This window comes from Sebastes fasciatus, chromosome 2, assembly GCF_043250625.1.
Source record: "Sebastes fasciatus isolate fSebFas1 chromosome 2, fSebFas1.pri, whole genome shotgun sequence".
In the NCBI taxonomy this organism is placed as follows: Eukaryota; Metazoa; Chordata; class Actinopteri; order Perciformes; family Sebastidae; genus Sebastes; species Sebastes fasciatus.
This window is the reverse complement of record NC_133796.1, coordinates 38145270-38168715: the sequence shown is the minus strand read 5'-3', so window position 1 is coordinate 38168715 and position 23446 is coordinate 38145270. Positions and strand designations below refer to the sequence as shown.

Sequence of the window (23446 nt, the reverse complement as noted above, 5' to 3'; positions counted from 1 at the left end):
ACCTGTTCCCCTCTCTGCTTGCTGTACTGTCCACTCTCAGTGTTGCCAGATCTCGCAACCGGGTCTATAGAAACAAGCCCAAAAGAAAAGAAGCAACTCTCCCCCTCAAAAAAGCCCAAAACAAGCGATCTACCTATACCTACCACAATATGAGCGAGAGAGACGACCACTTGATCACTTCATATATATGTATGAATTTATTTTGTATTGCATGCATTGCATTTCATTTTTGGATTGCATCACATTTTTGCATCCATTTTTAACTTGTAACTTTACATTTTTCTTGTTATAAACTTAATGAAGTTGAACAATTAATTACATTTTTGCATTTCGTTTCATTTTTGCATTTTTGCAAATCAGCATCGGCATGATGTGCTCCTATATCACAGTTATAAAAAATGGCAAACTGCATTTGAATCGTCCTCCACTTGAGGGCGAATCCAATCTTAAAGTTCATTCTCTTTTTCACAGTCTTTGTTGTACTTTTTGCCATATTTCGCCCACTTAACATGGTTAGCTAAGATTTGTCTCACAACAACAACTCTCGGCGGGCGGTGAGGAGAGAGACAAGAGCCCAAATAAGCAATGACACTTTAGAAACAAGCCTCAAAAAATGCAACCCGCGACTATTATTTGTAAGCAACTTTTCAGGAAAACAAACCCAAAGTCACTTATAATAAGTGGACTTGGCAACTCTGCCCACTCTGCTTTATACTGAACATAGGTGCCCCCCCTTTGTCTCCTGCTCCCACTTCTGTTGCTACTCCTGGTTTATTTTTTTCTTTCAGGCTCAAACAACTTATTGGATAGTGGACACATTTTTCCTGTTGAACCACCAATGACAAGTTGCATACCTGTCACATGCACACACTCACTTCACAAGAGTGGATTGCCCAGTATTTTGGTTTAGAGACACTTTATTTTAATCTTTAAGTTAATTGATTTTAAAAGTTGCGTTTGTAACCTTCTTTTACATCACTTTACATCTTATTTTATCTTTTTACTGTTACTGGTGTTTTCTGGTGCTGGTTAGTGCTTGTTTACATCAGTTAATAGACTGCAATGAACTGCTTCATCCTCTTTTAGCATCTTGTCTCTTCTCCCTCCGTGTGAATGGTATCTTTGTGTTTTACCTTTGTGTGTTTGTGGGGTATGTCCTTTTTCCAGGTCTTTGTGGTTCAGAGTGAGGTTTTTGGTTCAGGTCCTACCCGCTCTTGGCGGGACCTGGAAGTTGCTTAAAGAGGACCTATTATGCTTTTGTGCTTTTTCCCTTTCCTTTAGTGTGTTATATTGTTTTTTGTGCATGTAAAAGTTCTGCAAAGTTACAAAGCCCAAAGTCCACACCAAAGGGAGTTACTCTCCCCCACAGAAACACTGCTCCTGAAACGCCTTAATTGAAGACCCGCCTTTTCTTCTGTAATGTGGTGATGTCACAAAGTAACACATTTCCTTCGGGATTAATACAGTTCTATCTTATCTTATCTTATTTATACATACATTGTGGCTAGTTTGGCACACCCTCAAAGCGGAGTCCAAAGGTTCGTTCAATTGACCAATCACAACACTGGGCAACAGCTGAAAAATAAAGCGTTTTTTTGAACATTAAAGCCTGTAAACATGTTATAGTAGAAACCCAAAATAGAAGTATGAACACGAAAATAATATATTGCATAATAGGTCCTATTTAATGTCTTCTCTGATAACTTCTTACACTGAATATTAACATGATATTCAAAGTAATGTACTTGACTTATTTTGTCATTTTACAATGTAATTCTACTAATTACTATGTTTTATGCTATAAATATACTACAACTGTCCTGGGAGAGGGATCCCTCCTCTGTTGCTCTAAATTGGATGACTTGGCTTCATGCCTCCAGAACCCAGATTCTCTGATTACATCTCTGCTCCCGTTGTTATGACTGTAATTATCTGCAGAAGCAGACATCAGCTTTTCCTTTATTGCTAGATGATGATTGTGTCTGATGAGGAGGACATTTTGTCTGAGAGCGATACGTGCACAGATGACTGAGCCAAAGGTTTCATTGAAATGCAAATGCAATTTTATATTAAAAGATAGCAAAGGGATCATTCACTATATCACACAACACAGCTTGTTAGTACTGCCATGGAAATACATATACAGTCTTTTCATATTTACACATCAAGTGACAACCAAACAGAAAAAATCATAAATACCTCTTTTTGTTAACTTTACAACAGCTATACGCGACCAGTATTCCATAAGATAAAAGAGCACTATTAAATAACTGGCATCTTCCCTATCATTTACAAGGCTTGGAAACACAGTGGTTAAAATAATCCAGCAAAAAAAAAAGGTTCTTCTCCAGTGAGTAAAATTAATACAAGTCTAAAAACGGTCATGAAATCCCTTTGTACAAAAGACTATACAACTTAATCAACACAATATCTTCAACAGAAATGTTTGCTTATATCCGCATGATAAAATCTGTACAGTTTTTAGCATTTCCTGCAGCAGAGTTGGAGGGACTGTGAGCCGGGATGATTGGTTACTGGGTCGCTGTGATGCTCCGCGGGCCTACTGTCAACCAACCGTCGGAGACCGCAGTTATGTAGCTGCCAAGACCCTCTTTCATTGGCCTCAGTGCTTCGTCTAGCAGCAAATCAGCACGTTGCTGAGCTTGTAGCAGATACTTCAAAATACATGGTTCTATAAAGTCTAACCGATATATTTGTCAATATAGCAATATAGTATTTCCTCGTACCACGTTTCAACGACAGACAGAGAATGGTACTCTAAAGTTAAAGCAATGCATAATATCTTTTTACTTGTATTAAATTCATTTTTCAGTAAGTTGTCAGTGATACATTTCTAAACTATAACCCTCACTGTCTGATGGGGTCAGACATGCACAGTGTTCCTAAGTTACCCACTTGTTATTATATACTGTACTGTGGCAGATACTGCAAGTACACCTTTTGCATTACGGATTTTTGAGTTGATGGATCAAAACTCAAATTACAAAAAGAACACATGTTCTCATTTACCTCTAGTGGTGTTTGGCCATGCAGATACTTTTGGTTGGATTTGGCAGGATTTTGATATATTCACCTCTGAAACTTCCCTCCTACCCCGATACAACAGAGAGCCAAAGTGAAACTGATCACATTGACATTTGTAGTGATGCAAATATCTAAAGATCTAAGCCTAAAAGATAACCTCTCGACAATTTGTTAAAATTGTCGAGAGGTACATTTTTTTAGGCAGCTGAGATTACAGCAAAAATGTTGGGGAGTTGATATTATTAGAGAATGTGGGTAGATAGCGTTGGATAAGGGAATACTGGTGATGACGATGCATAATACACACACTTCCATGCTGGAAAAAAATTAGAGGGAGCTGTTTTTGGTTTTTATTTTTATTTTTTTAGTGCTAAAAACGTAGCGGTAAAAAACTTGTTTTAAACTTGTTAAAATCAAAGAGCTTCAAATTCTAAAAGTAAGTGCTATCGTAGATAATCATTCATCTGGATAGTCAACTCCAGGAACACATATTTTAGAAAGACCAATGACTCCAGTGTTTGGGGCAAAATAAATCTTAGAGATGTATTGTATGTCTAACACCTGGGTAAATAAAACCACAACCATCTGCATGGCTCAACAGCCCTAGTGGTACATGTCTGAGAAAATATGTTTTTTCTGTGATTTGGGTGACCAAACCCGAGTAAAAAGAATGTCACGAACATTTTTAAAACCCCTCTGAGAGAAAAAAATAATTAGGAAACTAAATGTTTGGCACTTAGGCTGTTACTTCATCGTGGCTTCCTCTGCTACGCCCGAGGATCAGCAATGGTTGAATTACAACTTTAAAAAAAAAAAAAAAAGGAGGCTCCTTTCGTGTTACTTTAGCAAAGGATGAATGGACATCTGCACCCAACTGAGACTACCAGCTGCAGAACGTCCATGCTTGACCTGTCGGGAGGCTGTAAAATAAGGAATCAGAAGCAGGTGGTGTCGTCACTGAGGTGTCCCCACCGGCGAGGGCAAGTCAGTAAAAGTCAAACGAAAACAAACATCCCGTAATTAAGATACATTTCTATTGAAGTGTAAATGCTGAAAAGAAGCATGGGGACTCTGTGAATCCCCACCCTTTGGCACTGTCATAAATACAACTCTTGAATACCCGGGTCCTGCGGCGCAAAGTTCTAGAACACAACACTCTCGCCGTTTTCTGAAAGTCAGCAAAACCCACTCCACAAGTACAAAAAAAACGTTCATAAATAGAGTTCATAGAGACATGAGTGGCATTGGAGAGAGAGAGAGAGAGAGAGAGCATCGTGGTTACATCGTCCGGGGAGTGTGTCGTTCTAGCTTCATCCCCCCAAAAAAAAAAGTTCACAAAAAATAAAAGATGTACACACAGAGAAGCGTTTTTGTCGCATTGAGAGTCTGCGTCCTTTAAAAAAAAAGGCTCCAGATAACGCTCGTGTCTCTCTGTTCACTTCCTCCCCAGAGTCTTTTGCTTTCTTATTCCAGCATGCTCATTAGTTTATCATTTTGCCTGAAGGCAGTAGCACTGAGGGTACTGTTGGAGGACTGTACTGCATGTGTGTGTGTGTGTGTGTGTGTGCGTGTGTGTGCGAAAGTAGTACGGAGCCACAGTTTCAGACAGGAGTTGTGTTTATGGGAGCTTAGTTGTGTCTAACTTGTACCGTTGTTAGTGTGTTTGCACCTATTTGTTTTTGTGTGTTTGTACTGGCTATAAATACAAGTGTGTGTGTGTGTGTGTGTGTGTGCGTTAGGTATTGGAGGTTGAGATAAAGCATAAGGGGTAGTGGAGGGTGTGGGGGCCTCCCTCACACTTCGCTCTCGGTGGAGGGCTTGCGCGTGGAGGTCCAGCCGGTGTCGGGCAGGCTGTGCTGGGCGTGGCGCTGCGGGGTGATGGCCGAAGGGGTCAGAGTGGTTATTGAGGAGCATTCGGACGCTTCCTCCTGGAGGAGCTGCTCCGTCTCGCCGTCGTCTAGCGATGCGCTGCTGGCCTGCAGGGACACGGTGTCCGTGCGCATGCAGGTGTGCAGGCCGCCTCGGGACGGCTTGATCTGTTTTAGGTCGTCCCAGTAAAGCTCCTCGTTGGACAGGAGGCACACGCCCTCCACGATGCGGATCTTCTCCTTGGTGTAGCCTCCGTCCACGCCACCCTGGACAAATGAGAGACGAGTAGTTAGTCAGAGTGATGGCCTCTATGTGAGCGGTTTAAAAAGGGATAATCCACCTTCAGGTACTCTTCAGTTTGTTAAAGTAAACACTTTGTAGGAGCCGATTTCCTTTATTTCTTTGTCACATGCACATTTCTGTCTTTCTTCCGCCCTTCCTGAACCCTTACCTCCTTTTTAAAGAATAATTACTGGTTATTGATGTTAAAATCTGCTTAATAAACATCTAGGGATGTCACAATACCAGAAATTTAGTAGTCGATACCAATACCAGCGAAATCCCGTGATTCTCGATACCCAATTCGATACTACGGTAAAAACAACAAAACAATAAATCCCATTTCTTCAACATACTGTACACTCCTTTATTACTGCACATTGTTTTTTGCAGATTTATTATTAAACCCTGATGATCCGCCTCATGTTTATCACCGAAAACTACAGTTTACAAGATTACATTTTAACACATCGTGATAACGTTATAATTTACCTACATGTATGCTCAGTATTTTTTACTAAATAGAGGTTGAACGCATCACAATGTAACTCAATGCAACCTCTGTACGTTAGCTGTTAGCTTTGTTGTTTAGCCAAGCAGGACTGTGCTGCCCACCGGCTGCTAACGGCTAACGTAAACTAGCTCTCCTCCAGACAATTTCAACATGGATTTGTTGTTCATAATGTAGCGTTGCCAGGGAGATATTCTATTGTCGCCGGGACGCAGTTATTCTCGAGCCGTGATCCCCGGTACCTACGGTACAGTAGACAAACGAGTACTGTCACGTTTTTCAGAATTTTGGAATCGACTTGGTGCCTAAGTATCGGTTCTCGTGACATCCCTACAAAACATCACCAAAACTTTAAAAGTTCAACCTGTTAAAGGTGGATTTCCCTTCGAGGATTAATCCGCGGCCAACTGCACAACACTCCAGAACAAATGTCACCTTCAAACACAACCCATGCACAGCGAGTTGGCACCTTTTAGCACCTGCTGTGCTTTCTTCTGGAGTTAGTTTCTCATTGTCAGATTAAGGTGAATAATACAAAAATACACCAGGCTGTCAGCCTAATCTGGAGTGAAATCTACTTCACTGCTTTATGGCACAAAAAAACAGGAGATGGTGTTGTTGCTCCCAGAGCAACAGTGCTGTGTATAACACCGCGGACAAATTATTCAGTCTGTTGTAGCAGGGATAATTTAAACAGGTGTCTCTTCATCTCCAGCATGAAAATACATAGGCGTGGTACACCTGTTGAAACAGAGGCTAAATGACCCAAAGCAGTGAGCTTGCATGAAAACTGCTGCTTTTACTAACAGCCCACAAACAGTTCAGCCATAAAGTTTACAGTATTTTAAATAAAGGAGTATTTTTTTCTACAGCTGGTGTAATGAGATGCAATAAACAGAGATTTGAAAAAGGATTTGGCCTTATTTATACATAGCTCATAATGATGAATAAAATGAAAAGCAGACATCCTTTAATTCTTTTCTCTCTTTTGATAAATAGCAACATCTTACCTGCAGTGGGAGCTAACAGGGTTTATGGGAAATATAGTGCTGAGTTTAAAGGGGACATATCATGCTCATTTTCAGGTTCATACTTGTATTTTGGGTTCCAACTGGAATATGTTTACATGCTTTAAATGAAAAAAAAACACATTATTTTTCTCATTCCGTCTGTCCGAATATATCTGTATTCACCCTCTGTCTGAAACGCTCCGTTTTAGCGCCTGTCTCTTCAAAGGCCCTGACACACCAAGCTGACGGTCGGCCGTCAGACAGTTTGGGGTCATCGGTGAGCGTCTGTCGGCCTAGGTTTTGCGTTGTGTCCCGCACCGTTGACTCTAGTGTGCCCGCGGCGGAGGCTTTTCGGCCAATTCAGCATGTTGAATCGGCAGCGGAGCCTGTCGCTGAAAAATATCACTCCGATTGGCTGTTCAGCTTAAACGAATCAGTGCACGAGAAGAGAAATGGAAGTGAGTAAAGTCAAGTGGACACACACAGAAGGCTCTTCTCATTTTTCATCTTCATCTCATCCGATCATTCATATGGACATGGCCATCTGGAATGAAGCTAAGTGGTGAGTGAGAGTGGTGTGAAAACGCCGCTTTGTTTCATGTACGTATCATAACAACGGCTTGTACAGTGTATCCGCAGTCCTCGGTCTTCCGGTTTCACTTTTTGAAAGATGAATACAGACTACCGCCGCCTGCTGGCAGGGGGAGTTATTTCCTCTCATGCAGGCGCAGAACGTACGTGCTAACTGGCCGTCGGCTGTGGTCTTTGCGGTGTCAAATGCAACTTGTCGGCCAAGACAAAGGCGACGTGAGGCAGCGCAACAGTAGGCCTTTATCGCCGCTAGTTCTTTGAAGTCAGGTCGGTGTGCTGGGCCTTAAGACCCCCTCCTGAAAATGCCCAGTCTGCTCTGATTGGCTTGCGAGAAAAATACGGTGCACCTTTGCAAAGCTAGTTCTCAAGCTGAAGGCGGTATATTCTAATGAGCCTGCATGTGACATAGGAAGGGGAGCTTGTTGAATCGCATGTTTTCTGATCTAGGCAGCTCACAAAAAACTGACTGGGTTGACTTATTTCACAGTTTGTGTGTTAGTAGGCACTCCAGACACCCAAATGTATGAGCCCAAGCACTGAAAGTGACTTTTTTTCATGACATGTCCCCTTTAAGAAATGCTACACGAAGCACCTTTAACAAATCTATCCGTACACTTTGATTCCTTGCCAGTTGAAATGTCAGTTTCACAAAAAAGAAAACCTTGTCATGCTCTGAAGCTGTACCAAAGAGAGAAACTGTTAATTTTGGAAAGCAGGTTGCATGCGGTGAAAGACAAAGAGGACACAACTCCTCCATGCTGTGTAACTACCTCTCCACGGGACAAGTGGGTCAAAAGATAAAGGGAGAGAGGGAGTTGTAGGGATGAGAGTGCTGCGGTGAGGAGAGAGAGAGGGGGGAAGAAAAGATGAGCGCTTGGCGTCTGTAACCTGCTTGTGTCACAACATTTCAACACAATCAATGAGACAAACAGTCAAATCATTTGTCTCCGTGGTTACCCACAATACACCTCCATAGTCTGTGACCATTCTATGGAATTATCATGGATTCACCTTAAATCCATTCATATATTAAACAAAGTGGTTTTTACTTCAGCGTCCAGACTGTTCCGTTACCTCTTTCTTATATCGAAGCTGGTTGTATATTGGAGGCTTTTGCGACGCCTCGATCTTGACCTCTTGTGTTGACGTCCGATACGAGGGATTACTGTAGGTCAGGTTGCTCACTCCCGGGTCGGCAAACTTCGACTTTTTATGTCTGTCGATCAAAAGCAGGAAGAAAACAGCTTAAAAAAAATTATCCGCTGTGTATCAAATGTAAGTTATATTTATAATATTATTATATTATACCTGGCATTTAAGACCAGGGAGTAAGAAAATGAACAAGCAGTGGACTGACCTGTAAATAATCAAAGCAGCGATGAGGATCAGGATGGCCAGGATGGTCAGAACTCCACCAATCACGTAGCTGATATGAAGTCCTTCTCCTGCAACAGATGTTAAAGACGGGTGTGTTTACGGAGCAAATCCATCGGCTTTGCTTAAAGGAACATTATAGACTATTTTAGGAAAATGCAGTTGTTTGCCATTTTACCTAATTTCAGTTTAATCTCAGTACAGAGACAGCTCTGAAAGTGTTTAGCCTGGCTAGCTTATGTCGCGTTTATGTCCTGTGGGACGAAGGTAGCATGTATTTACAACCGGTCAGCGTTCACAACATCAGAAGGTGAACGCCGACAGGTGTCACTGTGGATCTCCTACTACCTCAACACTAAATGAACAACAGCCTCAAACTTTCAGTGATAGTTGTATGACTACAGAGCTGGTCCTGTGAGGGTTAAAAACACTGCCGATATATTGATATATTTATTTATTTATTGTTGTTTTGATTTAGTTTTGTCAAGTTATTATGTTGTTTTGTCTTATTGTAAAGCACTTGTTCATCAAAATTGTTATTCAACATTTTTTTTGCTTAGTTTATAATGTAATAATTGTCTTATGATGTAATAACGTATTACATTAATGCACAGAACTGTTATTTAGTTATGCACTCATGGTTTTCTTACTTTATGCAGTTATAACATTATGAGTTGCTACAAGCACTTTGTTGCTGTGTTTTTGAGTAGTGCTATATAAATAACATTTTATTATTATTATTGTTACATCACTTAACTTGCATTTAATAACTTTTATTACAGACTCTGGCTGACTTTAGCATCCATATTTGTTTGCTTTTTCAGGCACTTCTGTATTATTTGTGCCAAGTCAAGTATATCTACAGAAGCCCTGAAAGGCAAGCAAGATTTTTATTTTATTTTTTTCTGGTGATCTATTTTTCTTAGTCTGATCGAAATTATTTTCTCCTCTGTGTTTACGACTTAAGAACAAGTGTTTTTTTGCCAGGATAATCTCTCTACGGTCCTTATTTGTCTGTGAAACAGGCAGGTTTTTTTTGCCTGATTTTTCTAATTCCTTTTTTTTCTTTGCCTCTTAGTTGATACAGATGGAAGAATTGTTTTTTTGATTGTTGTTGTAATGCTTATTTTGATTTAACTTCTCCATGCACTCTAAACACGAGGTACGTATAAACCAAAAAAAAATCAAATTAATTCTCGCTTGCCTTTCAGGGCTTCCATATATATCAAAGCTTTCAGAAAAAAAAAAAGTTTCCCACTCGTAATTGCCTGGTGGTTGATGTGAATGATAGTTACAAGTTGGAAATTGGTAATTACTGAAACTCTTGCGTGACGTAACTGTGGCATTAGCAAAGCTAAACTGGAAGCAGGAGGAAACTGCACCCTCTGACAACTCCTAAGCTGTTATCGTGTTAGCTAGCAAGCTAATAACCAACTTTGCCTAAATCCCCAGCAGAGCTAGGCTAGCAGTTTCCCCCTGCTTCCAGTCTTTGAGCTAAGCTAGGCTAAACACATCCTGGACCTCTCTCTGTACTTTACACTCATGGAAAAAAAATTAATACAGTGCTTTTCTACTGTGGGTAAGATGGTAAACTTGAATTTCCCAAACGTCAGACGTGAATGTCAGACTGTTCCTTTAAGACTGCATGTAGTGTGCAAAGTGCTGAGGAGAGAACGTTCTGGTGTACTGACCGTGAGGAGCCGTCACCACGTTGCTCAAGCAGCCTTCTACGTTCAGGTTCTTGTCAGTGCAGCTGTAAAAAATAAGACAGAAACCCAGATTGAGAATAATCAATGTATTAATTATTATTATTATTATTTATTTAATTGGGCAATTTACCTAATATCAGCTCTTAACAAGCTTATGAAGTCAAAATATTATAGTTTTTCCTGAAGATAACTCTGCAGGGCCTTTGGGGAGAGGCCCTACAGAATCTCACTGTGTATTCTGTTGAAGATGAACAATTACATAATACTCCTCTGTGGGATGAGAACATTATCCAACCTCTATAAAGGCTTCAGAGCACTCAGTGTTGTTTTTTTTCGAGCAAGGACAACTTCACTTCTCCAATTATTGCTATTTCTGATAAAGTAGTTCTTCACATTAGCTGAACAAAGTTGAAAAGAAGTACTCAAAACAGAAAACCTGGCAGCATCTGGTGTGGGACAGCACGCTGCTGTTTGAAATAGTTTTAAAAACAAGGCATGGGATTCTAAAGCAATGATGCCAACACTGTGTTTCTCAGTGGGATCATGTGAAAGTACTCTGAGAAACGTTGATTAAGTTATTGATCACATTTTTGTATCACTACTCAGTTCAGAAAGAAGCTTTCCTGTTAAAAAAAAAAAAAACGATTCAAATGGACAAAGAGACGTACTTGACCGGTGAGGCTCCTCCGTGTGGCGTGTCTGTTGGAGCTTTGGGGATCTTGTTGGGGACTGGAGTGCTGCTGGTTCCTCTGGTAGGAGAGGTGGGGATGTAACCTGAAACTGATAAATATACATGCGGGTCAGAACCTGAGTGTACTATTTCTTTGTGGATATATTTTTTAACTGCTCCTAGGATAATTACGGAAGCTCAAATAGGCAAGTGAGAAAAATAATAATTGTGGTGATCCATTTTCTAAGTCTGATCTGAATAGTTTTGTGTGTTAATGACTTGAGAACAGGTGAAAAAAAGGTTTTGTCAGGATAATCTTTTTAAGTTACTTTATGAAAAAAAGTTTTGCTTGGTGAGTTTTGATTTCTCCGTGCACACTAAACACAAGGTACAGTACATACCGTATATTGTGTGTTAGCAAGTTATGTAAATTAAAACTCACCTTGAAGAAAACATGAATGCTTTTATTCCTATTTAGAACATGGGGTAGTGGAGCACTTCAGCCTCTTGTGGCCGGAATGAGAAGTACAACAAACACTAAAAAAATAAATACTTTTTCACCTGCCAAAACTTTTTTTCCCACCTGTTTCACAAAAAAACACTGAAGGAACTTCAAAAAGACTATCCTGGCACATTTTTTCACCTGTTCTCAAAGAGGCCGTGTTTAGGATCTGGTGGCATCTAGTGGTGAGGTTGCAGATTGCAACCAACTGAAACTTTTCTAGTGTGCCAAGCGTGTAGGAGAACTACAATGGCCAACGCGAAAACGTGGTTTGTCCGTTTGGGCTACTGTAGAAACGGCGGACGGCTCTGTAAAGAGGACTCGCTCCCTATGTAGATATAAACGACTCATTCTAAGGTCATTAAGCTCAGTCTAACGAAAACACAATGGTTTGTATTTTCAGGTGATTATACACAAAAAAATAATTATATTATATTTAATTTCTGCCAATAGATCATCCCCCTAAATCCTACACACTGTCCATTTAAGTCATAAACACTGGAGAGAAAACATCTAGATCAGACTTAGAAAATGGATCACCGAATTTTTTCTCTCAGGGCTTTCGTAGATAATCCTAATATGACAATTTCTCCTTGACTAAGTATATGGGGTTAACGCTAAAACATGTAAACACGTGGGGCAAGGTTATTTTTGGTCAAACGTCAAAAAGTCAGCACATAAAACAGTCACACTGCACAATCACAGTGTTCACTCACTGGTGGAGCACGGTCGCCCATCTGGTTCATCAGGGCAGGCGCACACAAAACTGTTGGTCTTGGCAAAGCAGAGGTGAGTGCAGCCGCCATTATTTACCCCACAGAGATTGGTCCCTAAATGAGAGGAGAGGGGAAACTTCACAACCGGCAGCAAACAGTCAAACCAGGGAGTGTGTTCTCCTCAAGTCTGGTTCATTTCAACAGGTGAGAATGATGAGATCTGAATTCAGCTCGCATCAAGTAACAGCACTGTGAGACTGGAAAATGAAGGTCCCAGCCATCTCAGAGAGACCTGTGATGCTGTTTGCTACTAATTGAAATGCAATTCAAACTATATACCGAGGCTACGTCAAGTAAAATACTTTTTTCCATTAATTAAAAGCTTAACAGATCTATCCCGTTTAGCTGATTAACATTAGAGTGACTGGAATCAGATTTATTTTGACCACCCAAAAAACAAGCTTCTGTCCAATTAACAAGCTTCTTGTAAATCCATGTGACTTCTAATTAAAAGTGTTGCTTCATTTTTACCAGGGAGACAAAGATAAAGAGACTAATTATTTTGAATTTATTATTACATTTTGTTTTGATTTTGTCGAGACTTTTAGAGACACTGATTAAATTCAGTGTTCATTTTCGAGGCTGTAGTTTGTGGTGTTGTAATGAAAATAGCCTGTTATTACAGAGGATAACAAAAATCATTCAGTCTAACACATGATATGATATGAGATGCTTGTGCAGTCTTACAATTAGGGATGGGGGGGGGGGATTCTAAAATGATTAGCACCTTCCGAAAATCGATTTTTAAAAAACCAAGTCAATGTTGTGTCAAACATTATTTTGTGATTTGTTAAAAAAAAATCCCCAAAAAATCCCAGTTTTACAGTGTTAAATTTACGTACAATTTATTTTTGAAATTGGCAAGTTTCTGCGAAATAAAAAGGCAGCTAGCCTCAGCCTACCAACTGTATTTATGGAACAGGCAGCATTTTTATTTTTTGTATAACTTGAACTTGTTATTGTTGAAGTCACTGAGAACTGAGAAATGCTAAAAAAAAACGTTTTAAAAAAGTGTGGTAACACTTCTTTTTACAGGTCTGCAAATTTCATGGTAACTAGGTGATAATTAGTAACCTATTTGAAATTTATTTGGAATTACTGCCAAATTACCCCAACATTTGTGTAGACAATAAGTCACACGATGATGAGATTTGTGCCTGATCAGAAGTGTCTTCTATTATTTTTGGTTTTCCACCTCCGATGAAGAGCAGCCGCTTCTCAAGCCTAAGGGCCCTATTATAACCATTATATGCTATTTTAGCATATAATTATTAAATCCCGTTTATAATAAAGTCATTTTCGATACATTTTGAGGTAAATATTGGGGAAATTTGGCAGTAATTCCAAAGAAATTTCAAAAAGGTTACTTGCTAATTATCACCTAATTACCATGCAATTTGGGGACCTGTAAAAGGAAGTGTTGCCAAAAATGTTTAATCATGCAAGTTTAACATTTTGTGTTTACATTTTCGCCATCAGTTGATATCACTTTTTATTTCAAATATAAAAACTCTATAAATCGTATACACACTTTACTCTGCTTACATGCCATAAATTGCCACACTGCCAGTATTCGCACACAGCAGACTGGAAGAGATGCTGAAATTTGAATCGAGAATCGATTTTGAATCGAATCGTGACCCCAATAATCAAAATGGAATTAAATCGTGAGAAAGATTCCCACCCCTACTTATAATGTAATCAAGCAAAGTAGAAACATTTTCTACTCAGTAGAGGTTATACTGACAGACCGACAGATTCCCACATAGCACTGAGTGACTGAATATGAATATTTTAGAGCTGCGACAATTAATCAATTAGTTGTCAACTATTAAATAAATCACCAACTATTTTTATAATCGGTAAGAAAAAGTCAAAATTCTCTGATTGCAGCTTCTTAAATGTGAATATTTTCTGGTTTATTTACTCCTCTATGACGGTAAACTGAATATATTTGAGTTGTGGACAAAACAAGAAGTTTGAGGACATCATCTTGGGATTTTGGAAAAAAATGATTGACATTTTTCACCATTTTCTGACATTTTATAGACCCGCTCTGTACCTGCGTTCATCGCCTGCTACACATCACACATCCAAATCAGCCTCTAGCTGCCGCAGCGCTTTACCGGCCGAACACATCAGTGTCCTCCCAGATAAACACAGTGAGGTCTTTGGTGTCTCCACCTGTCAGCCTCCTTACCTGTCTGTCTGTGAGGCGATACCACTATAATGTCCATGAGGCCCTCCACGTTGGGCAGCACGGTTTCCTTGTTGCGGCCGGTGTGTTTGTCCACCCGCTGGATGGACTTAGTCTGCCAGTCCGTCCAGTAGATCCAGCGGTCTTGCTGCGAGAGTCGGGAGAAAGGGGTTAGAGGGGAGGACACCGGCTTCAACTGGGGAAACGAGGGAGAAGAAGAGAGGAGAGGAGAAAAACACAGACAAGGAGAAGGGGGATGAGGAAGAAAGGGGGAGGGGAAAAGGGGAGGAAGAAAAATGAGGGTCAGAGTGGAAGAGAAGTAGAAGAAATGGTTAAGTCGAATGGGCTCAGCATGAGTTGGAGGACGCAGAGACGAGCAGTGACAGTCACACGGGGAGCCGATGAGTGAAAGAGAGCAGGTGAGTGGAGGAGGAGGAGGAGGAGGCAGCCAGGAGGAAGGGTCAGCCCAGTCATTGACAGCTGAGGGTGAGGAGGGGTCAGGGCGGGGTTACCTGTGTCAGGGCGAACGGGTGGGACACCGGGCTAACGAGGACCTGCCGCAGTTTCCCGTTCAGGTCGGAACTCTCGATCCGGTCTAAGTGGGCGTCCACCCAGAAGATCCTGCAGAAAACATCACAGAGTCAGAAACACACTTCTGTCTGGAAATACGCTGTACATCTGACTGCACTGTAACCGAGAGTTTAAGGCTCTCTCAAGGCCAAATATACACAAAAAGTTGAGAAATAACTTTTTAACTTTACATTTTTACGTTATTATTTGTGGGTTGTGTTGTTGCCTAAATCAAAAGTTGTATCCTCCAGCTCTAGTTTGATATATATAGTGGCAGTTGTATAATGAATAACTCTACTTGCCTCGTAGATATACTTTCTGATACTGTGATGATCTGATTTCCACACAGGGATAATCACATCATGAAACATTCATAATAACCTAATCTATTTAAATTTACAAGGCTCTTATGTGGAAAAAAAACAGCCAGACAGGTAGCTCCTTCAACAGATATTCTTCTCTCTCTCTCTCTCTCTCTCTCTGACCTTCTCGTGTCGTAGTCCAGCGTGAGGCCGTTGGGCCAGCCCAGGTCGGTGTTGATCAGAACCTTTCGGTCCGAGCCGTCCAGGTGAGATCGCTCGATCTTTGCGATGTGACCCCAGTCAGTCCAGAACAGGTACCTGCAGAGATGAGGCGAACTGGTGAGCAGACCTTCTACTGTACAAAGTTGAAAAAATATCTCTCTTCACGATGTTTGCCTTCTTTCTGCTAATATCCCGCTTTTTCTTCTGCCAATTTCAGCGTAGTTCATCATCTGGACATCGTTTAACAGCTGCAGTAAAATTCTGCTAACGGCTCATGAGTCAAAACCAGGCGCAAACCTCCGGTTCTGAAACGTGAAGCCAATGCTGAAGTGTCTTAAACGTGCATTCTTTCTAACAGCCAGCAGGGGGCGACTCCTCTGGTTGCAAAAAGAAGTCTGATTGTATAGAAGTCTATGAGAAAATGAGCCTACTTCTCACTTGATTTATTACCTCAGTAAATATTGTAAACATGAGTTTATGGTCTCAATCACTAGTTTCAAGTCTTCTTCAATACAGCATGATGTTCATTTAGTACATTATGGTCCCATTTAGAGTCAAGTAGACCATAAAGCAGGTGTATTTTCAGCTCATGAAAGTTAACTAACATTTCAGGCGCCTAAAAATGTCTTATTCAGCGTTCGGTTGCACTTAGCTCCACCCTCTCGTGTCACTTCTGTTTGGAAAAAAACAAGATAGTGACGACCAAAATGCAGAATTCGAGGATTCAAAAAAATGTAGTCCATAAACCAATGGGTGACGTCACTGTGACTACGTCCATTTCTTATATACAGTTTATGGTCAAAACACAAATTCTAATCTGAGGGTTGAGCCCAGTTCCCTCTCTTACCCTTTGCTCGGGAACACTGCGATGGCTCGGGGTTCATCCAGACTGTTGTTGACCAGGACCTTACGGCTCGTTCCATCCAGACGGGCCACCTCGATGGTGTTGCGCCCGGTGTCGGTCCAGTACATGTTCCTGGACACCCAGTCTACAGCCAGCCCATCTGTGGTCTTCAGGCCCTGGCTGATCACTGTCTCCATGCCAGTGCCGTCTAGGTTTGCACGCCTACAGAACAAAGTAAATGATGGACATCATCATTATGACAAAGGGCTACTTTATTAGAGCAGATAAATGAATCCTGATAATATTATTTATATGTTTCCATAATCTACTGTATTTCTAAATCTCTGAGTGATTGACAATGACTGACTTTGATTAATACTGATAATCATAAAATCCTAATTTATGTAATGAAAGCTAAAACATAAATGGCAAGAGGGTTTGCATGTAGACAGGGTTCTCACCTTATAACATCCAGGGTGACGTCGGTGTAGTAAAGTTTCCCGTCCACGCTGTCGTAATCCAGCGAGATGACGTTGTGCAGCTCAGGCACCGGCACGTGCACGTCGGTGTGGTCGTTGGTGTCGAGCGAGATCCTGCGCACGCTTACGCGGTTGGAGAAGAGCAGGTACGACTCCGGGGAGTCGTCGCATGACCTGCCGTCTCCCTTCAGCAGGATGCCGGTGGGACAGGCGCAGGATGTGTCGTTGGGTCGAGGCAGGCACAGGTGGGTGCAGCCGCCATTCCTCCTGCCGCACTTATTAAAACCTGAGGAGGAGGAGGACAGACACAAAAGGATTGATGCAAAGAGACTCTCCAAGCCACACGAGAATCTGTGTTGCAGATTATTGTTTACACAGAGACGTCTTACTGTTTCTAGGCAACATGTAATCACTTGTCAATCACCTGGGGTGCTACACATAATACAATCAACAGAAGCTATATTTGGGATCATCGTGTAAGGATGCCACAAATAGAGGTGGAGAAACAAAATCCAGAAGAACTACAACAATTGCTATGGTGAGAGTGTAACAAAAGCCAGTTGGATTAACTGTGAAACTGCAGAAATGTACAAACTGCAAACAAACAAAATACATTGTGTAGAGCTGGTCATGATATAAGGAGTAAGGAATCCATTGGTACCATGTCACACTAGCTTGTCGTGAAGGAGGCTAAATAACAAACTTGAGCTAAAATTTGGTGAGGAAAAACGGTCATGGCCATTTTTAAAGGGGTCCCTTGACCTCTGACCTCCAGATATGTGAATGTAAATGGGTTCTATGGATACCCACGAGTCTCCCCTTTACAGACATGCCCACTTTATGATAAATGCAGTATCTGTGAGGGTTTCTGGACAATATCTGTCACTGTTTTATGTTAATAATTAATTTCTAATAATAAATATAAACATATATTTGCATAAAGCAAACATATTTGCCCACTCCCATGTTGATAAGAGTATTAAATACTGACAAATCTCCCTTTTAAGGTACATTTCGAACCAGTAAAAAATGTGTGATTAATTTGCGATTAACTATGGACAATCATGCGATTGATTGTGATCAAATATTTTTATGGATTGACAGCCCTACTAATTAATAGTCAAATTATCTCATAACATTTATTATAAGACAAAATCACCCAGCAAGTTACATTTCAGTGAGATACAGGGACTTGTTTTTTAAGCAATGATCTTGAATATCTTAAGTGAAAAAAAACTACTTTTGACCATTATAGGCTTATTATGACACACAACACTACTAATACAAGTGAAATATAGCTCTAATGAGTTTTCCCAGCTAATTTCAAGATCCTGAAAGGCCTGAATATTACAATTTTTTCAATAATTTCAAGAAATCTTACTAAGCAAATTTTCACTTGTTCCATTGGCAGATTTTTTTACTTATTACAAGCAAAAACATCTTGTATTAATTTTTTTTTTTTTTTACTTATTTCTGAAGTGACCTTTTTTCCAGTTTGACTAGGAGATGGAAATGAATGAAATGAGCAGTATAAATAGATGGAAACAGCTTTCCCATGAGACAGCAGGGCTGTTTCCATTGTACCAGTCACACAGCAGACACTTATGTGTGAACTAATTGTTGTTGAGTCCAATGATTTGAACATTTTTTTAACACAAACATTCTTTCATTCATGCAGCGACTACAGTGTGGTCTGTTCGTGTTCCTCGGACTCACCCAGCGGCCTCTCCCGGTCCACAGCCTGGATGTCCATCAGGCCCGGCAGGTTGGCTCGCACCGTGATGGTGTTGGTCCCGGTGTTCTTGTCGGCCCGCTGGATGCTGCGGCTCTGCCAGTCGGTCCAGTAGATGTGGGGCCCCAGCAGGGTCAAACCGTACGGGTGCTGGACCGGAGTCACGAGGGTGTGGCGATTCTGCCCATTCAGGTCGGCCGCCTCGATGCGCTGGAGAGGACCGGAGAGGTGAGAGGGATTACCGCCATGACTCCATAATGTACCGTTTGCATTTTAGTTTTAGCAATTTGACCTTTACATCTCTATTCATTTCTACAGACTTTAGTGCCTGTTTTTAATTATCTTGGTACATCTTTATGAATCTAAAAGGTCCTTAAAAACACAGAGCAAACCAGGGTTTTCATCCTATTACAATTTATGATTTGCGAGGTGAAAATGCGTGTGAGTGTCAGTAGGAGTCCGTGCTGACCTCAGTGTGAGCGTCGGCCCACAGTAACTGGGAGCCGGCCATGTCGATGGCCAGGCCGTTGGGCCAGCCCAGGTTGTTGCTGATGAGGACAGTGCGGTCTGTACCATCCATCGCTGAGCGCTCCAGCTTAGCGTGCTCTCCCCAGTCTGACCAGTACATATAACTGGAGAAGAGAGAGAGAGAGAGAGGGACAGAGGGACAGAGGGGTCAAAGGTCAGACACTGTAAGGAGACTGAAGCTGTGTTCAATTCAAAGTAGGACGTAAAATTGAGTATGTAATGCGTTCCAACTACATAGTAAGTGGATCTTGTGTACACGAGAAATGCCTGGATGTATACTACAAAGGCAAGAACATTTCTGAGGATGAGACGTGAGCTTACTGCCCCAAAATGCATTGCAGCTCTTCAGACTGTCCAATGGCGGACTGTGAGGCAGACAGTTTAAATAATTAACCGTTGGATAAAATAATTACATACGATGGTGAGTGACATTGCTTTAAATAATACAGGAAAATATTAAATTGAGTGGAGGACGTAATGCTTGAGAATACTTCAGTGTGAACAGTCGTGACGTGGTAATGATATACTTAATCGTTACTTTAGTATACAGTATGTAGTATGCACAGATTGAGTGTGTAGTATACAGTACGTTAGTATGTGATTTCGAGCACAGCCTGAAAGTAGGACAAATATAAGATGACCAGGACATGCTGGATCTAAAGACCAACAAATATTAGACATGTAGTTTAGACAAACAGGTCCAGATCCTGTACGATCATTAGTGATCACAATGTGAGATCTCATTTAATCTTTTCCAGTGTAATCACCCAACGTTCTGAAAACTAAAAAGCTATCCCGCTGTAGTAGCCTCACCCCATCTCGTTGTAGAGGGCGATGGCTCGAGGACTGTCCAGGTTTTGCCAGACGAGAACTTTCCTCATGGAGCCGTCCAAGTTGGCGACCTCGATGCGGTTGGTGCCCGTGTCCGTCCAGTAGATCTTCCTGCCGACGGCATCCACTGCCAGGCCATCGGTCGTCACCAACCCTACAGAGAGAGAGAGGCAGAGATGGAGACGTGCCACCAGGACTGGGTGGAGTAAAACAGCATCGTACATGTAAGCCCTCCTCCTCACCTGTAGATACGACTTCTTCTTGTTCTTTTCCGTCGATGTTGGATCTGCTGATTTTCTTCAGTGTGCTGTCAGACCAATAGACTTTTCCTGCAGGAGGCGCCACATACACACGTAAGGACTCTACATCACTTGTCTTTTTTGAAACGGTGCATTGTACATATACTTTGAGAAGACATACAAACCTTCTTTGGGGTCGACCCCGATGGCGATGGTGTTTTTCATGGAGCCGTTGACGGCCAGAACCACATCGGCGAAGTAGGGGATGTCCAAAGAGACCATCCTGATGTCCGTCCTCCGTGCAAAGATCAGGAAGCTGCTCATCCCTGCACACATCAACACACATCACAGCACCTTCCAGTCAGAATACAAAAGGGGGCTGACATGCTTTTATCATCCTGGAAGCAAAAACTTTGGAGTTTTTGAACTCGGTTTTGGTGCAGTTTTCTCTCCAATCATTCGCAGGCTTGTAAAAGATATTTGCTGTATTCGAAACCGCCTACTACATACTACTGACGAACACAGTATGCACTATACAGTACACACTGTATGCTGCGTTCCTCAGTAGTATGCAGTATGCGACGGTTAAAGCGATGTATTTTGCAGCATGCTAGACCAGGCTGTAGCATTTAAACCAGCTCTTAAAGCACTGGACAAAAAAACAAACTTGTACCACTGTTGCAATATTATCAAAAAATACAACTTAAATTTTGTTGTTTATGTTTGTTTACTTTATAGGATACTGCAGGTTTAAACTATTTATTCTAACAGCTCATAGTGAAGTGAGACAAACAGGATCATCAACAAGGGGAGACGGGAAATATAAAACATTGCTCAAGAAAATTTACGTCACTCAAACTGCTATCAGTTACAGCAACAAAACAGTGGACTGTTCTCCCTCCAGATATTAGAGGAATGTTAAAAAGTGTTGTGTTGTCTCAGCAGGTATCTCTCTGCCCCGTCAGAGGCTGCTCTTTCCCTCGCCACTCTGCTGCTCTGTAGCCGGTCTGTGAGCGTCACTGGCCGGCTCTCCAGCGAGCTACGCCCGCGGGCGATTGTGGAGCTTTTCAACTCCAAAAAGGCAGATAAATAAAGGTTCCTTTTAATTTCATTATTGATATTTGTGTTGTGATATTTAAACAAACTATCCGTCAACAAGGAAATAAAATCCCCTCGTCTACGAGACCGGTTTCTAGAGAGAGCTCCGGCCAGCTCATAGCGGGGTTTGTGAGCGTGACTACCCGGCTGGAGAAGCAGCGACCCTAGCAGGCGCTAGCTAGCTGTCCCGGCAGTTTGTGGAGCTTCTAACTCGGACAACGGTGTAGCCATCTAATATTGTAAAACTGTAAACATTCAAAATCTACTCAGTTGATTTCTCGCCTCAAAAACTTTCAGAAGTGAATTTAGTGATGAAATAGCTACGAAAAATGTAGAAAACGAGCCATTTTTGGCTGCTGTTGTTGTAACCGTAGCCTGTACCGTTCCAGTGCTTTGCATTGTGGGATACAGTAGGCGAAGTAGACTGGTCCGATACATACTGGAGATTTTTTCCAAATCAGTACGACATCCCGGTACTTTTGGCATACTGTAGATTTTGCTTTTGTTCACATACCACACACTACATTTTGGCCAAATCAGTACGCACTACTAGTATAGTATGAGGTTTTGAACACAGCCATTTTTTCAAGGATATTGTTAGCCTGTACTGTATGTCTTTGTACTTTTGGTTAATCTGCACCATGAAAATCATTTGAATTAGCTACAAGTCTTTACTGTTTGCACCATGAACATGTACGGGCAACAATAACTGGATTAGTTTTGACACTGAAGATGAAGTATCGTACCAGGCGTGCAGGTCTTCCCATCCGCCTGCAGGTTGATCCCAGTGGGACAGGCACAGCTAGAGGCTTTGGGAGCAGGAGCCAGGAGACAGAGGTGGCTGCAGCCTCCATTATTCACCGCACACGGGTTACGCACTACAGATGGGAGACACACAAAGCAAACTCAGCTCACACACCGTCCTACTTTCTGGGGTTTGCTTTGAGGCAAGGGGGACAAGGGGGAGAGGGAGTGGGAAGAAATCGGGGCGAACAAAACAGAAACACGCAGCGTCCCTTGAGGGAACACGGGAAAGCCCCACACATCAGTGAGATCAGTGAGGTTTCACTTTGGTATGAGCCCCCTGAGGCTCTCTCACTCTCTCAGCCACTGATCCGGGTTCGGTTTACCTGTAATCCTCTCAGTGTCAGCAGAGACACAGCGTCTGAGCTCTGAGAAAAGGCGGCAAAAATCAGAAAGTGACAGGAGGAGTTTTTTGTTTTTTTCCTTTGTCACAAGAGACTAAAGTTCCAACAGGACACGATAAGTGCAGTGACACAATTCTCATTTTTTTTGGTAAATTTCATATCTATACTGCAGCACTCTGGATTTGAAATGAAATAATGAGTTGAAGTGTTTGTGAAGTGAACTGAAGTGTTTTTGTTTACATGAATTCTGGATGAACAGTGTCAGACTCAACTAATGCTAACAGGACAAGCTGCTCCATAGTTCAGAGCCCTGGAGGGCTATTGGTCAAGCTTGGGCAAAAAACAGTAATTAGCTGCTAAAATTGGCTCAAGTTCCGACACTGTTCATCTGACGTGGATATAGACATCCTCAAATTACAGCTGAAAGTCTTTAGTACTTAAATCTCATTGTCATTGTTTCATTCATTTCAGATCCAATGTGTTGCAGCAGCGAGGCAAAACACTACACACACTACTTGCCGACTGCACCGTACATGTATAATCTCGATCTAGCATGCGGACGCACACGGACCTGTGTCTCTGTGTTGGTGGAACATGTGAATGTCCATGAGGTTCTCCAGGTTTTCGGCGAGCGTGTGTCGTCCCAGGCCGGTGAGCTTGTCGGCGCTCTGGATGCTCTTGGACTGCCAGTCTGTCCAGTACAGCTTGTCCTCGTGTACAGTCAGGCCAAAGGGGTGAGGCAGCTGGCTGCCAATCAAAACCTGTACGCAAAAACAGTCGCAGAGGTGCGGTGAGGTCTGGAAACATCTGTTTACAGTGTTGGTTCCACATGAACGGAGAAAGCTTGAAAGCAAATCTCAACTAAAGATGAACAATTCCTCAAATTGTTGCTAACAAAATACATTAAATTACAAACTATT

General features: G+C 41.7%; 1 protein-coding gene across 3 annotated transcripts in view; it reads right to left on the bottom strand.

Annotated features, from left to right (window-relative positions):
• Window positions 1-2040: 2040 nt before the first annotated feature.
• The window catches only part of lrp4 (low density lipoprotein receptor-related protein 4), a 150865-nt gene continuing 129459 nt past the window's right edge, over window positions 2041-23446 (bottom strand). Inside the window, exons 21-39 of one of the 3 annotated variants that reach the window (XM_074622837.1) lie at window positions 23098-23287; window positions 22125-22256; window positions 20466-20606; window positions 20284-20370; window positions 20024-20195; window positions 19152-19314; window positions 18667-18892; window positions 16933-17236; window positions 16475-16693; window positions 15589-15723; window positions 15046-15154; window positions 14537-14729; window positions 12277-12390; window positions 11057-11168; window positions 10371-10432; window positions 8663-8750; window positions 8380-8521; window positions 8076-8137; window positions 5046-5180 (exon numbers count right to left, since the gene is read on the bottom strand). In XM_074622837.1, the coding sequence (XP_074478938.1) occupies window positions 8096-8137; window positions 8380-8521; window positions 8663-8750; window positions 10371-10432; window positions 11057-11168; window positions 12277-12390; window positions 14537-14729; window positions 15046-15154; window positions 15589-15723; window positions 16475-16693; window positions 16933-17236; window positions 18667-18892; window positions 19152-19314; window positions 20024-20195; window positions 20284-20370; window positions 20466-20606; window positions 22125-22256; window positions 23098-23287 (2631 nt within the window). In that variant the 3' untranslated portion in view covers window positions 5046-5180; window positions 8076-8095. Of the gene's footprint in view, window positions 5181-8075; window positions 8138-8379; window positions 8522-8662; window positions 8751-10370; window positions 10433-11056; window positions 11169-12276; window positions 12391-14536; window positions 14730-15045; window positions 15155-15588; window positions 15724-16474; window positions 16694-16932; window positions 17237-18666; window positions 18893-19151; window positions 19315-20023; window positions 20196-20283; window positions 20371-20465; window positions 20607-22124; window positions 22257-23097; window positions 23288-23446 lie in introns of all 3 variants that reach the window. The other 2 variants (XM_074622818.1, XM_074622827.1) reach the window with 2 other exon arrangements.